The following is a 14,907-nucleotide window of genomic DNA, read 5'->3' as shown; positions in this document are numbered from 1 at the left end:
TCAGATCCATCATAAAGTGACTTCAATGCAATCTTCCCCCAGTACTTCTCCGGCAGAACCAGCTGGCAACACCGAGGTCAGTCTGGGGGTGATAAGACTCGGTACCAGATATGGTTCTTTAACTCCAACCGAGGCCATTCTCATAGTAATGGAGGTATCAATGCATGTTTTGTCTTCTCTGCCTGAGCCATGTCTCTCTTTTCGACTGCTACCCAAATGATACCATTGCCCAGGTCATCTCGCTGAGCAGCTGCCACTTCCCCAGAACTCAGTTCTGGCAGCTGATTTGTCTTCAGAGCAGTCAGGTTACAGTAAACTAAACTTGGGGAATGGCATCATCAGAAGCTCCCAATTGATCCACCGTTCGATCCTGCCCCTCCTTTCCCTCTGCCTTCATGGAGATGGCAAACTGGCACATGGCCTTCACCCCTGGGGCAGGAACACTCTCCCACTCCTCATCCCTGACCAGTCCCTCATGCATACGTCAGGACAAAGCATCAGCATCAATGTTCCTGCTTCCTGGCGAGTACTTCAGGCTGAAATCATAGGCAGACAACATCCCCAACCACCGATGGCCTGTGGCATCCGGTTTCGCCGAGGTCAGGATATAAGTTAGGGGGTTGTTGTCTGTCCTCACCTCAAACTTGGCCCCGTAGAGGTAGTTATTCAGCTTATCCACCACTGCCCATTTCAATGCCAGAAATTCCAACTTGTGCATGGGGTAGTTTTTCTCAGAGGGCAACAGACACCAGCTGTCAAACACAACGGGTCTCAACCTGGTGCCCTGATCCTGATGCCCCCTAAACTCTCTCAACTGGCATCTGGGTGCAGTACATATGGCAGTCGGGGTCTGCAAAGGCCAGCCCTGACACCTGGGTCAGCAGCTACTTCAGCAACTGAAAGTGCCTTCTCACATTTTGCATCCCACCTTGGTCAAAAGGGCTCTGACAGGCTAAGATGCTCTCCACCCTCCTGCCTTTTTCTCCCCCTCCCTTTCTTCAGGGAGGGTAACCACACAGAAGCTGATTCAATGGGTGACTCACTTTTGCATAGCCTTTCACGAACCTCCTTGCTGTAGAGAAACCATTACCTTAGCCTTAGCAGTAAAACATTACAGAGAGGCCATTACATTAGCAGTGAAATCTTACAGCATGTTACACTTGTGTATACAGACATCCATGAAAAACAGTGGAACTCCAAAAGAATGAATGACAGAAAAACATTAGAACTGCAAAGTCCCCTCCCGCACCCCCACACAAGCATCAACCTCCACCCTCACCCCCCTGCTAGTTTCGACAAAAAAGTTTCAGTGCTTACCACTCACCCAGCAACACTCAGAGAGACCGTGATTCTAAGAATAAGAATGTATTCACTTGCAGATTGTATTACTTTTAGCTAAGCTAGTAGGACCATTATACGCACAATCAAAGTCTCTTAACAGATTTATGTTGTTGATTTGAATCTTCTCTCATCCTACGATTACATGTTCATGATAATGGTTTGGCATTGACATTGTAATAATTGGCCTTTATTGAATATTTGAATATCGTGTAATTTTTATCATGGTGTCGTTTATGTGTAGGTCTCATTTTTATTTGGTAGTATAGCCAAGAATATCCCACAGAGATGACTTTAACTATTAGTCACTGTAATTCTGATGTCAAACCTGTGTATATAAACTCCACTTGTAGCCTTCACCCTAACCGATATCTTGCTGCTGTGGTGCGGTTTTTTTCTGCTTTAAAAAATGTCCTGCAGAGACAGTTTCTGGTACAGTACGGCATTCCATTCATCAATTTGACATTTGAACAATGTGTTATATTTTCTTGCAGCATTGCACTTCACAGTAGGCGTGTTGTTAATCTCTGGATACTGAAATTTAAGCTACTGTAAAGTGTAGGAAAGTCTGTTTAAATCAGATTGCAGTAAAATGCCAGTATATTATTATTATTAAGCTCTTACCACTGCAGCTACTGATGCAGAAGTGAGTGCAGGGGAAAATTTTTTCAATTCAGGGACTGGCGATGAAAGTTAGAAGAGATTCGGGTATGATCTGTGGAAAGCCATCTCCAGGCTAAATAAAGGATGCTCAGCAGTGTGACAGGACTTGAATACTATCGTCTTTTATAAAGTGAAAAAGCACCATAAGTGACAACAGAGCTTCACTTCCAGATGAACTCAATGTCTTCTATACTCGCTTTGACCATCAAAACATGGGGGAACCATCTCGAATTCCCACAGCCCCCTGATGATCCTGTAATTTCAGTCTCTGAGGCTGATGTGTGATAAGACACAGGGAAAACATCCAGTGCAAGTGGGATGCCTGGCCGGAGTGTTCACTGAGATCTTTTAACTTCTTGCTTTGGCAGTTTGAGATACCACCTGCTTCAAGGAGGCTTCAATTATACCAGTGCCTAAGAAGGACATGTTAGACTGCCTCAATGATTATCATCCAGTAACACTTAACATCCACAATGATGAAGTGTTTTGAGAGGTTGATGACGGAACATATCAACTCCTGCCTGAGAAGTGATTTGGATCTGCTCCAATTTGCCTATCGGCACAACTGGTTCACAGCAGATGCCATCTCATTGCTCTTCATTCAACCCTGCAACATCTGAACATCAAAAATGAATACATCAGGAATGAACAAGCTTCAAGACCCTGGTATCAGTACTTCTGTGTGCAGTTGAATCCTCATTTTCCTCACATTTCCTGTCAGTTCAGACTGGCAATAACATCTCCACAATCTCTGTCAGCACAGGTGTATCACAAGGCTGTGTGCTTGGCCTCCTGCTCTGCTCATTTTACACTTATGACTGTGTGGTTAAGCACAGCTCTAATGCCATATTTAATTTTGTTGATGACACTTGTTAGTTGATTTAAATGTGGTGATGAATCAGCATATAGGAAGGAGATTGAAAAGCTGGCTGAGTGGTGCCACAACAGCCTCTCACTCAATGTCAGCAAGACAAAAGAGCTGATTATTTACTTCAGGAGGAGGAAACTAGAAGTCCTCATCAGGCAGTCAGAGGTAGAGCGAGTCAGCAACTTTAAATTCCTTGGTATTATCATTTCAAGAACCTCTCCTGGGCACAGCATGTAAATGCAATTACGAAGAAAGCATGGCAGCACCTCTACTTCCTTGGGAGTTTGTGAAGATTTTGCATGACATCTAAAACTTGACAAACTTACATATCTACAGCATGCACCAAATGCTCGAGGAATTCTGCAGGCCAGGCAGCATCAATGGAAAAGAGTACAGTCAACATTCCAGGCAAAGACCTTTCATCAGGACTCCAGGACTCTGCAAAGTTTCTCTTGTTTGTGATTAAACTTCTTTCTATGTCTGGTGGAGAATATCTTGATTCTATGCATCGTGGCCTGGTACGAAAACAGTAATGCTCTTGATTGGAAAATCCTCCAAGAAGTAGTGGATATAACCCAATCCATCACGGGAAAAGCCCTCCCCGCAATTGAGCACATCTACACAGGGATTTGCTGCAGGAGAGCAGGAGCTTCAAGACTGACATCACCAGTACAGGAACTGTTATTACCCCTCAACCATCAGGCTCTTGAAGCAGAGAGGATAACTTCAATTGTCCCATCATTGAAATATTCTCACAGCCTATGGATTTGCTTTCAAGGACTCTTCATCTCACGTTCTTGATATTTACTGTTTATTTATTTTTGTATTTGCATAGTTTGTTGTACACCCAGTGGACTTCCATTGATTCTATTATGGTTAATGAATTTATTGAATATGCCCACAAGTAAGCAAATCTTGGGTTGTATATAGTGACATACAGTGGCATGCATAAGTTTGGGTACCCCGGTCAAAATTTCTGTTACTGTGAATAGTTAAGTGAGTAGAAGATGAACTGATCTCCAAAAGTCATAAAGTTAAAGATGAAACATTCTTTTCAACATTTTAAGCAAGATTAGTGTATTATTTTTGTTTTGTACAATTTTAGGGTGATAACTTTTACCAAGGTCTCAGACCTTGATTAGTTTGGTAGGGCTATGGCTTGTTCACAATCATCATTAGGAAAGGCCAGGTGATGCAAATTTCAAAGCTTTATAAATACACTGATTCCTCAAACCTTGTCCCAACAATCAGCAGCCATGGGCTCCTCTAAGCAGCTGCCTAGCACTCTGAAAATTAAAATAAATGATGCCCACAAAGCAGGAGAAGGCTAGAAGAAGATAGTAAAATGTTTTCAGGTAGCCATTTCCTCAGTTCGTAATGTAATTAAGAAATGGCAGTTAACAGGAACAGTGGAGGTCAAGTTGAGGTCTGAAAGACCAAGAAAATTTTCCAAGAGAGCTGCTCATAGAATCGCTAGAAAGGCAAATCAAAACCCCCATTTGACTGCAAAAGACATTCAGGAAGACATTCAGCAGACTGGAGTGATGGTGCACTTTTCTACTGTGCAGTGACACTTGCACAAATATGACCTCCTGGAAGAGTCATCAGAAGAAAACCTTTTCTGTATCCTCACCACAAAATTCAACATCAGAAGTTTGCAGAGGAACATTTAAACAAGCCTGATGTATTTTGGAAACAAGTACTGTGGACTGATGAAGTTAAAAAATAATTTTTTGGCTGCAATGAGCAAAGGTATATTTGGAGAAAAAAAGAGTGCAGAATTTCATGAAAAAAAAACACCTCTCCAACTGTTAAGCACAGGGGTGGATCAATCATGCTTTGGGCTTGTGTTGCAGCTAGTGGCATGGGGAACATTTCACTGGCAGAGGGAAGAATGAATTCAATTAAATACTAGCAAATTCTGGAAGCAAACAACACACCGTCTGTAAAAAAAAAAGCTGAAGATGAAAAGAGGATGGCTTCTACAATAGGATACTGATCCTAAACACATCTCAAAATCCACAATGGGCTACCTCAAGAGGTGCAAGCTGAAAGTTTTGCCATGGTCTTCACAGTCCCCTGACCAGAACATCATCGAAAATCTGTGGATAGACCTCCAAAGAGCAGTGCATGCAAGACGGGCCAAGAATCTCACAGAACTAGAAGCCTTTTGCAAGGAAGAATGGGCAAAAATCCCACAAACAAGAATTGAAAGACTCTTAGCTGTCTATAGAAAGCATTTACAAGCTGTGATACTTGCCAAAGGTGGTGTTACTAAGTACTGACCATGCAGAGTGCACAAACTTTTGCTTCAGGCCCTTTGTTGTTATTTTGAAACTATAAAAGATGGAAATAAAAAAGTAATCTTGCTTAAGATATTAAAGAAATGTGTCATCTTTGACTTCATGCCTTTTGGAAATAAGGTAATCTTTTACTTGCTTAGCTATTCACAGCAACAGAAATTTTGACCGAGATGCTCAAACTTTTGCATGCCACTGTATGTGTACTTTGATAATAATTGTCTTTGAACTTAGAAAAGGACCATCGAGGTTATTTTTCAGCAATTTTGAGGGTTCTTTAGAAACTATTTCATTCAGTAATATTAAACTAGTAAGTGATAATTGGGACTAAGGTCACTATGTCCAGAAATTGAAATTGTCTTAGTGAACCTGGAAAATATTCACCAATGGAAACCTTAGATTTGTTTAAGCTGTGTTGTGTGGCTGTTGTTGAAATGATACTATTTCATTTGCTGTGAAGCTGACTGAGTTTAATGTTGCAAGAGCTTAATGGTGTTTTAATTTATTCAGTTGTTACCATAAGTTGGAGAAAAATACTGTTTCATTCCTTGTGAGTTAATCTGGGTATTGAAAATTTCATAAATGACGTGCAGCTTTGAGACTTGGTCCTATTCTGGAATTTTTTTGGTGTAATTGTGTATTTGAAAAACTTTTGTGTCGCATCTGGAGTATTACCTACAGTTCTGATCACCCAATTATGGGAAGGATGTTGAGGCTTTGTAGAGGTGTAGAAGAGGTTACCAGGGATGCTGCCTGGATAAGACAGCAAAGGCTATAACGAGAGGTTGGAAAATTTTAGGTTGATTTCTCTGGAGTAGCGGAGGCTGAGGAGAGATATGATAGAGGTTTATAAGATTTTGAGATGCATAGATAGAGGAGATAGACAGTATCTTTTTACCAGGATTGTAATGTCTAACACCAGAAGACATGCATTTGATGTGAGAGTGAGTAATTTCAAAGGAGATGAGGAATTAGTTGTTTACACAGAGTGATGGGTGCCTGGAATATATTGCCTGGGGTGGTGGTAGAGATACATTAAAGATTTAAAGTACATTTGTTATCAAAGTATGTATGAAGTATACAACCCTGAAAATTGTCCTCCCACAGACAGCCACGCGACAAAAAAGAACCATGGAGCCACCCCATTCAAAGAAAAACATCAAATTTCAACCTCTCCCCCACCAAGTGCAAAAATAAACCCACTAACAGCAACACAGAATATAGTTCAGTTCAGTGTACATTGCCTGCAGGCTGTCCCCATTCAAAAATTGCCCAAAAGCAGTAAAAAGGAAGAGTGACCAGACTTAGAACTAGAAATTAGAACACATCAAAAACCTGAATTCGAGTCGTCACTCTTATTGTCATTTCGACCATAACTACAGGTACAGTGCATAGTAAAAATGAGACATTTTTCGAGGCCATGGTGTTACATGACACAGTACAAAAACTAGACTGAACTACGTAAAAAAAAACACAGAAAGCTACACTAGACTACAGACCTACACAGGACTGCATAAAGGGCACAAAAACAGTGCAGGCATTACAATAAATAATAAACAGGACAATAGGGCAAGGTATCAGTCCAGGCTTCGGGTACTAAGGAGTCTGATAGCTTGGGGGAAGAAACTGTTACATAGTCTGGTTGTGAGAGCCCGAATGCTTCAGAGCCTTTTCCTAGATGGCAGGAGGGAGAAGAGATTGTATGAGGGGTGTGTGAGGATCCCAAATTTCCAATCCGTGTCAATTAAACCTTGTCCAGCACCATCCATCGACTTTTAAGAAACCATAAAACAGGAGCAGAATTAGGCCATTTGGTCCATCGAATTTACTGCACCATTCAATCATGGCTGATCCTTTTGTCCCTATCCTTCCCTCTGTAGCTTCTGTTGCCTTGTCCAATCAAGAACCTATCAAGCTCTGCCTTAAATACCCCTAACAATCTGGTCTCCACAGCTGCCTGTGGTAACAAATTCACCACCCTTTGGCTAAAGAAATTTCTCTGTATCTCTGTGTTAAATGGACATCGCTCTGTCCTGAGGCTGTGCCCTCTTGTCCTAGACTCCCCCACCATGGAAAGCATTGTTTCCACATCTGCTCTGTCTAAGCCTTTCAACACTTGAAAGGTTCAATTAGATCTCCCCCCACCCCCCCTCATCCTTCTAAATTCCAGAGATTACAGACCCAGAGCTATCAAACGTTCCTTTTGTGATGACCCTTTCATTCCTGGAATCAAACATTGTGAAACGTTTAGTTAGGTATATGAATGTGAGGAAAATGGAAGGATATGGACATTGTGTAGGCAGAGGGGATTAGTTTAGTTGGCCATTTGATTACTAATTTAATTGGTTCAGCACAACATTGTGGATTGTAGGACCTGTTCAGAATCAGAATTAGGTTTAATATCGCTGGCGTACAATATGCTGTGAAATTTGTTTTGCGGCAATAAAAAAAACTATAGATTACAATAAGTAGGTAAAATTAAATAAGTAATGTCCATTGTCTGTGCTAATTTTGTTTATATGCTGCATGAGTTACTCTGTCGATAACTATTATAAACTAATACATAACTTTATAGCTCTATAGTGCTATTAGTACTGTTCTAATTTGCTCCTTCATTTACATACATAATTTGTTACTTAGTTTGTCTTTTCTATACCTTTTTAATTATTTCCATGAAACTTTGGCTTATTGGGGAAGCTGCTTAATTGGGTTGAAATGTACTGATCCCAATGTGTCCCAGTTCACTGTATTTATAATTTATTGTATGCAAATACTATTGCTTAACCATATATTACTTCAGTTTCCCACTTCAGGGAATTTATTGTACCACAAATATTTCGAAATTGGATTAAGGGATGATGCCTAATTTCAGATTACTTAGATTTTGTAGGATCTGCATATCAAAAGGATTTTATGTTCCTGAAAATTAACATCGTCTTTCCCATCCTCCCACCCTTTCGACCTTGGACTCCCATCCACTGTATCACCATGTCTCTGCCCTTCCCATATCAGCCCTCATGCCTTGTATTTTCCTCCTATACAGTTTGCACTTCATTTCTCCCAGACAGTTTACAGGATATGATACCGGAATTTGCAGCAGAATTATTCCGAAGTGTTTAAGATAGAATGGTGCAATTCCAGATGTTCTTCTTTTCCCTCATTCCTGTGCCATCATTTTCCTTGGGCTCCCTGACTGCTGGAAAGTTTGAAATATTTTCAGTTTGCAGTAAAATAACCTACTCACATCTTCATTAAAGATAAATGTCTTATAAAGAATTGTATAAGTGTATAGATCATATTTCAGTTTGTACCAATGTTGAGCATTAATCGTTTATTCCAGTAGAAGCTGGTTTCCAGTCAGTTATTGGGTAATTGAATAAGGGACATGGTGAATTATGGAGTACTTAGTGGCTTATCAAGCTTCAACTTTTAAGTCATACATGCTTAGCTGTTTAATGACATTTTTGGAAAAAAGCCTTATTGTATTTAAATAAAATTAATTGTTAATTACCACTGGATTGTGTGTAATCTTTGCTGCCGAATGCTAAAGTTAAGCTGAGATATTACATACAGGCTTCCTCTGTAATGAACAGGTTCTATTTTTTACAGATGTCCTTGTACATTTTCTGTACATTAGAAAATACACTAATATTATTTGATATGGCAATCATACCTCCACAGTAATGCAAATAATATCATTAAAATCATGCAAAATTGATAGGACAAAACAATTACTAAGTGAAGAAATGAGCATATGAATAAACATACACATTTCAAATTTTGTAATGTGGGACCTTGTTCATATGTAGGAGGAGTCCAAGAGTCAGGTGTTCATAACCTATACAGTACAATGTGTTTAAAACTGTGTAATTATACTTTCCAGGATCCCGTGATGACCCTTGATGTCCCACTTGGCGTGATCAGTCGAGTTGAAAAGATAGGCGGACAGTCAAGCAGAGGTGAAAATTCTTATGGATTGGAAATTACTTGCAAAGTAAGGCTTTTAAAATAAAATAAACAATTATGGACTGCAGTTTTTATACACTGATGTTAAAATTAATTAAAGCACTAACCTCTGAGCATCATGTACTAGTGAATTTGCTCTGAAACAATCTTCTTTCCTTTTAAACACCACTATACTCCCATTACCAGTGCCGTCTTGCTGATCAATAGGCTTTGCACGCACATTCAAATACAGTGTTAACTGGCATTTGACTAACTAGGATTCTTGGGATATTTAGAAGCCTTGAGGGAATAGTTCTGAATATATTTTTCCAAACTTGGCTGCTGGTTGCAACTGGAAGCTAGTGTGCTTGTTCATTTACTTCTAGCTGCACCATTTGCCATTTAGAAATGTAGTGGGATGTTGTGGGGGGGGGGGGGGTTAGGGGGTTAGAATGATAAAACTCTGTAGGAAAGTTGAAGGAATATTGAATTGTGGAACACAAAACTTCAAGAAAAATTGAAGGAATTTAGATGACTTTATCTAATGCAATGTATGCTGAGCTCCCCCTGTTGCCCCAGTGCTTAAACACACTGGCCATCAGCTATAAATGTCAGGAATTTTGGAGGCCTTTGCAGGATTTTTTGGATATTTTGTGGTTTTGGTAACATTTTTGCATAATTCCTCAGTCTTAACTGTTGAGCCAGCCCAACCAATCTTGAGTGTGATGACAAGAATGTGCAATTTGGTTGAAGTATGTTTCATTTTACAAGGGAAAAAGTTTGCAGAGTTTGTGGAATTAGATGCTGTGAGTTTACTCTTAGAATAGCTGATTTGAGGTGAAATGTGCAGGGAAAATATGTATTAAAGTAGGGTAGTTTCTTGGGTAAGGTACAGAGTAGGAGTTTACCTGATCAGAAATATTCCAAGTGTCTCTGAATTTACTTCACTTATAGTGGATATTTGGGAATTGGGATGCAAGAGGAGTGTTGAAAGGTTTTTGAGATGTGATGGAGAATTTCAAACAACTAATTCCAGTCATAATTTCAGTTCAAATCATAGAACATGAGAAAATATTAGCAGAAGTCACCACTCTGTTCCTCAAGTCTTTCTCATTTTCTATGTTCATGTCTGATCTGCATCGGACCTCATCACTTCTGTTCCAATTCCTCATAGCCTGCATTTTAAAAAATCTTTTAAAGGCTTATCTACGTCATCTTTAAATGCGTCCAATGATCTAGGCACCATGAACTTCTGGAGTGGCGGATTCCAAAGTTTGACCACACTTGAGAAATCTCTATGTATCTCGGTTTTACCTGATTGCCCTTATTTGATATTCTGTCACTGGTGGAATCCCAACTCTGCCTACCTCCACCCTGTATTTCATGCTCCACTTACTTTCCTATCAGATTCCATCATTTTCGCCCCTTTGTCGTTTCCATCTATCTCTTCCCAGCTTCACAAGTTGCTCTCACTCTCCCTCCCTCGCTCATCTGTTTGTCATTTCCCACACCTGGATCCACCTATCATCTGCCAACTCTTAAAGATAAAGATGAAAGATTAGCTTTATTTGTTGTGTGTACGTCAAAATATATAGTGAAATTCATCATTTGCGTCAATGACCAACACAGTCTGGGGGCAGACTTCAAATATTGCCGTTTCTGGCACCGACATAACATGCCCACAAATTACTAACCCTTACAAATCTGTACATGTCTGGAATGTGGTAAGAAACAGGAGTACCCAGAGGAAACCCATGCAGTCACAGGGAGAATGACCAAACTCCTTTCAGACAGTGGTGGGATTGAATCCAGATCACTGGCACTATAAAGCACTATGCGAATTTGCTCCACACCATGCCTCCACCTTTTTATACTGCCTTCCTCTTGTCTATCTCTCAGTTCAGATGAAACCTGAAGCCTTAACTGTCCATTTCCCCACTATAGAAGCTACGTGAACTGAGTTCCTCTAGTGTGTCCTCACATCTATCCTCATTCTGCACATGCTAGCTAACTTTTTGTAATTTGTGCACAGGAACATCTCAGTTTTCTGTACTTGGCTCATTTGCAATCTCTCTTCATTTAGTTAAGATTCAGCCTTTTGATTCCTTTGATTGAAATGTAAAATCTTACACTTTTCAACTGTAAAGCCCATTTTGCATGTTCTTGCAAGCTCACTCAATCTAGATGCATTCTGTTATGGAGTCCAAATACCTTTTATTACAACATACCCTCCCACCAATTTTCATGTCAGCAGCAAAACTGGTTATCTTGCACTTTGGCCTTCTCCTTCAGGTCATTAATATAAATAGTAAATGGGGGCCAAGGGCTGATCCATTAGCTATATTCTTACAGCTCGAAAAAAGACCCATTTATTCCTTCTGTCTTCTATATTTCACTATATTTCAGCAGGGTGGCTTAAAGGCCAAGGGTCAGTTACTTAAAATGTGCGTATTGGTGGACATCAGATTTTAACAGTTGCTTGAATTTAACATCTGCTTGTCAAGGTTTGCTAAGGAGATTAGAAATGTACCTTTCCAGCAGCTCATCCACCTAGAGGAACAGAAGCATTTCTTATCTATTCCCAAAGCTAGCCTTTGTCACGGCATGACAACCTCAGCCACAGCCTTGGATCTCTTTACCCTCCTCTATGTCTTCATACTCAGACCTTTTAGACCATCTGCTTCCCCGCAAGTTTTGTTCTCTTATTCTATTTTCCTTACAATTTTACTTGTGATTTTCCAGGGCCTTTCTGTCTAACCATCTGCAAAGGATAGAAGTCAACTACTGTGTAAGAGAATAAACATGGTTTTAGTTCAGCCAGTTTTGTGTCACCAAATATTTAATGTAAATTGAAGAGAGAAAGCGCGCTTAACATTCCTTAAAGACCAAATAGCAGAGTTTTGCCTCTGTAATAGTTCTGCTTATCATTGCACAACTTTGACTTCTCAAGATGGCTTCTTTTAATGTTGAAGCATTTCATTCTCGCTGCTTGTACTGCTCTGTCCAAGCAATCAGAAAATGAATGGCCTTAAAGGAAGGGTGTACCAGAGAGTCAGCTTACAAATGGTAAAATGGTTGATGTGACAATTTCAAATTAGACTCTGAAGAATAATGAGTAATGCCGAATGATTTTTTTTTTTGCCGTGTACAGCGTGCCTTTAAACTACTCAAATTACTGTACCACTACTGGAGAGACTGCCTTCTCTTCAGTTCAGCTGGAAGCAACATGTTCTTAATTGGATGCAGATGATTGTAAATAATTTCACCAGATTTTAGTGGTAGACCCCGGAGAGGGTGGCTCACCTCTTTTCAGGCTTTTTTTTCCAAGTAACAAATAAATACATCCTAAGAGTCAACTTAAAATTGAACAGAAAACAAGATATGAGAAAAATAGAGAAACATGCTGTTTTAGCGGTATGGCTTGTATCTCCTGGGACTGTATTCATCCAACATCAATGTGCATGTAGTTGAAAATTTTTAAAAAATACACTGTACTTTTTGATGTGCAACGTAACACATGGTAAGCTGAGGGACATGTCAATAAAGTCAGTGCTCTGGGAGATATCAGTTCCCAGCAAACTGAATCACACTTCATATAGTCTTAATATGAAGCTCAGTGTAGTATTTATCTTAAAAAGACATTTGAAATTGTTGAGGTGACATTTGTTTTAAAGCAATGCTAGGAATTTGATTTAAATTAAGGAGACTATCAACGTTTGCTTGCTCTGTATCATCCGATTGAATAACATCTTTGTGGTGCAGCTGTGTTTTTCAAGAAGGCTTTTTTTTAAAAAAGGCCACGATTGAAGAAATATTTCCAGCAAGGTCACCCATGGGCTACATAACATCTTGCTGCATCTGTTATAAGACAATGGTATGTTGGTGGAGTCTTCCCCCTGCATCATGAAATGCCTTAATTCCTCTTCTGAATAACTTGTAATGACAAGTCACAAGAATTAACTGTGACTTTGTGGTATAGATGCAAGTGATGTGAAATAAGTGAAAGTAAGTAACATGAAACATTTTGTACAGGGTCAGATTTATCAATTGCTGCATTGCGATTTGAATGTAAGTAAGCTTGAGACATTAAGTAAGTTAGCTGTACTTTGGACCAACCGACCTTGTATTGATAAAACACTTCTTTTCACTGTTTCTGTCAAATATCATGAGCAGCATCTCAGTCCAAAATGTCAATCATTCAGTTCCCTCTATAGATGCTGCCTGACCTGCTGAGTGCCTCCAACATTTTGTATGTTGCTTCAAATTTTCAGCATCTGCAGTGTCTTTTTTGTCAAATATCTTAGTTGTTTTCCTGTCCTAAAGGATTTGATTCTTAGAAGTATAAGTTACCTGGCAGCAGTTGTCCTCTATTTCCTTACTGTAATGGTCCATCTGTAATGTGTGAATCTTAACCAGATATTTAATTCATTATTCTATCCTCTGCACTCTATCCTATTGTCATTGGACATCCAGCATTTGGGGTCAGGACCATAGTCGTAATTAACCATCCCTTACCTAACATAGACTACTGATCAAACTTTGGATTTTGCTCATTTGCACAGACTCAACCAGATCTTAAAAGCATGAAAATAAGGAGCATTGTATGAGTTCTTTAACCTTATAAAAATTATGATTTTCACTCTTTTAAAACAAAAACACATTTGCAAGCATTGTCTGCTTATTTTGCCTATTTCACACTCTTAAGTTTCTTCCTTAATTTCTTCAGAGCAGAAAGTTATTTATTTGACCGAATTGTCCAGTCCATTTGCAGTCAGTCCTTGTGGACGTTTGTACTGAGTTTCGTTAGTCAGCTGTTCAAAATATACAACACTCTCTGTAGGCAAAAATTATTTAGAAATATAGTGCAAACAGGCCCTTCCGTCTCCCAACACCCAGCAACTCATCTATTCAACCCCAGCCTAATCACAGGGCAATTTATAATGACCAGTTAATCTGCTAACTTTGGACTGTGGGAGGAAACCAGAGCACCCAGAGGAAAACCATGCATATCATGGGGAGGACAGACAAACTCTTTACAGATAAAGCTGAAATTAAACACTCTCGCCCCGAGCCAAGATAGCGCTGTGCAAACCATCACACGGTCATGACAAATGACAAACGCCATTTCCTTGCAATTAATTTGATTGTTTTTCTTGACAGTTGTTTTCATCCTTGGTGCGGTATTTCATCCCCATAAAAAGCATTTAACCACATCCATGCCATTATTAAAATCATCTGTTTCTGCCTCTGCACCATCTTTGTGCTCCACTCTATCTCAGTCTCACTGCTGTTTAAAATCCTGACTTTAGTATCTTTGATTTTAGTAGTTCTGCTGTTGGCAGCCATGCTTTCAGTTAAGGAAGCCCAAAACTCTTAACTTTTGAAAACTCTCAGTATCTTTCCACAACCAAGACATCCCTTAAGAATCACTGAAGTAACCTCTGATAATGTTTCTGTGCAGATTCTTGGTCCTTGTTATATGAAACTTGCAGCAGAGTAGACAAGCATAATGTTTATGATGAGTTTAGTCATTATCTCAAGGATAAACTCAGAAATTTGACCCATTAATTATATTTGAACACTGATTCAAGAAATCTTTGTTGTGCATTGTTTCTGAAGGAGTGTAGATGTGGGTTCAGTTGTAACATTTGAGAATTGTTTGGATAGATACATGGATGAGAGTGGTATGGACAGCTGTGGTCTGGATGCAGGTAGATGAGACGAGGCAGAAGACTAGGATTGGTCAATGGACTTGTTTCTGTGCTGTAGTAATTGATGTACTTTATGACTCTA

The 14,907-nt window shown here is 39.6% G+C and overlaps 1 protein-coding gene across 2 annotated transcripts in view; it reads left to right on the top strand.

Annotated features, from left to right (window-relative positions):
- Positions 1–14,907, top strand: part of mtm1 (myotubularin 1) — a 122,603-nt gene that overhangs the window by 42,509 nt on the left and 65,187 nt on the right. For both annotated transcript variants that reach the window (XM_059976735.1, XM_059976736.1), the window contains exon 5: positions 9,053–9,163. In XM_059976735.1, the coding sequence (XP_059832718.1) occupies positions 9,053–9,163 (111 nt within the window). The remainder of the gene's footprint in view (positions 1–9,052; positions 9,164–14,907) is intronic.

Source organism: Hypanus sabinus, chromosome 8 (genome assembly GCF_030144855.1).
Source record: "Hypanus sabinus isolate sHypSab1 chromosome 8, sHypSab1.hap1, whole genome shotgun sequence".
Lineage (NCBI taxonomy): Eukaryota > Metazoa > Chordata > Chondrichthyes > Myliobatiformes > Dasyatidae > Hypanus > Hypanus sabinus.
The sequence above is the reverse complement of the archived record's forward strand: the minus strand, read 5'-3'. Positions and strand labels throughout refer to the sequence as shown.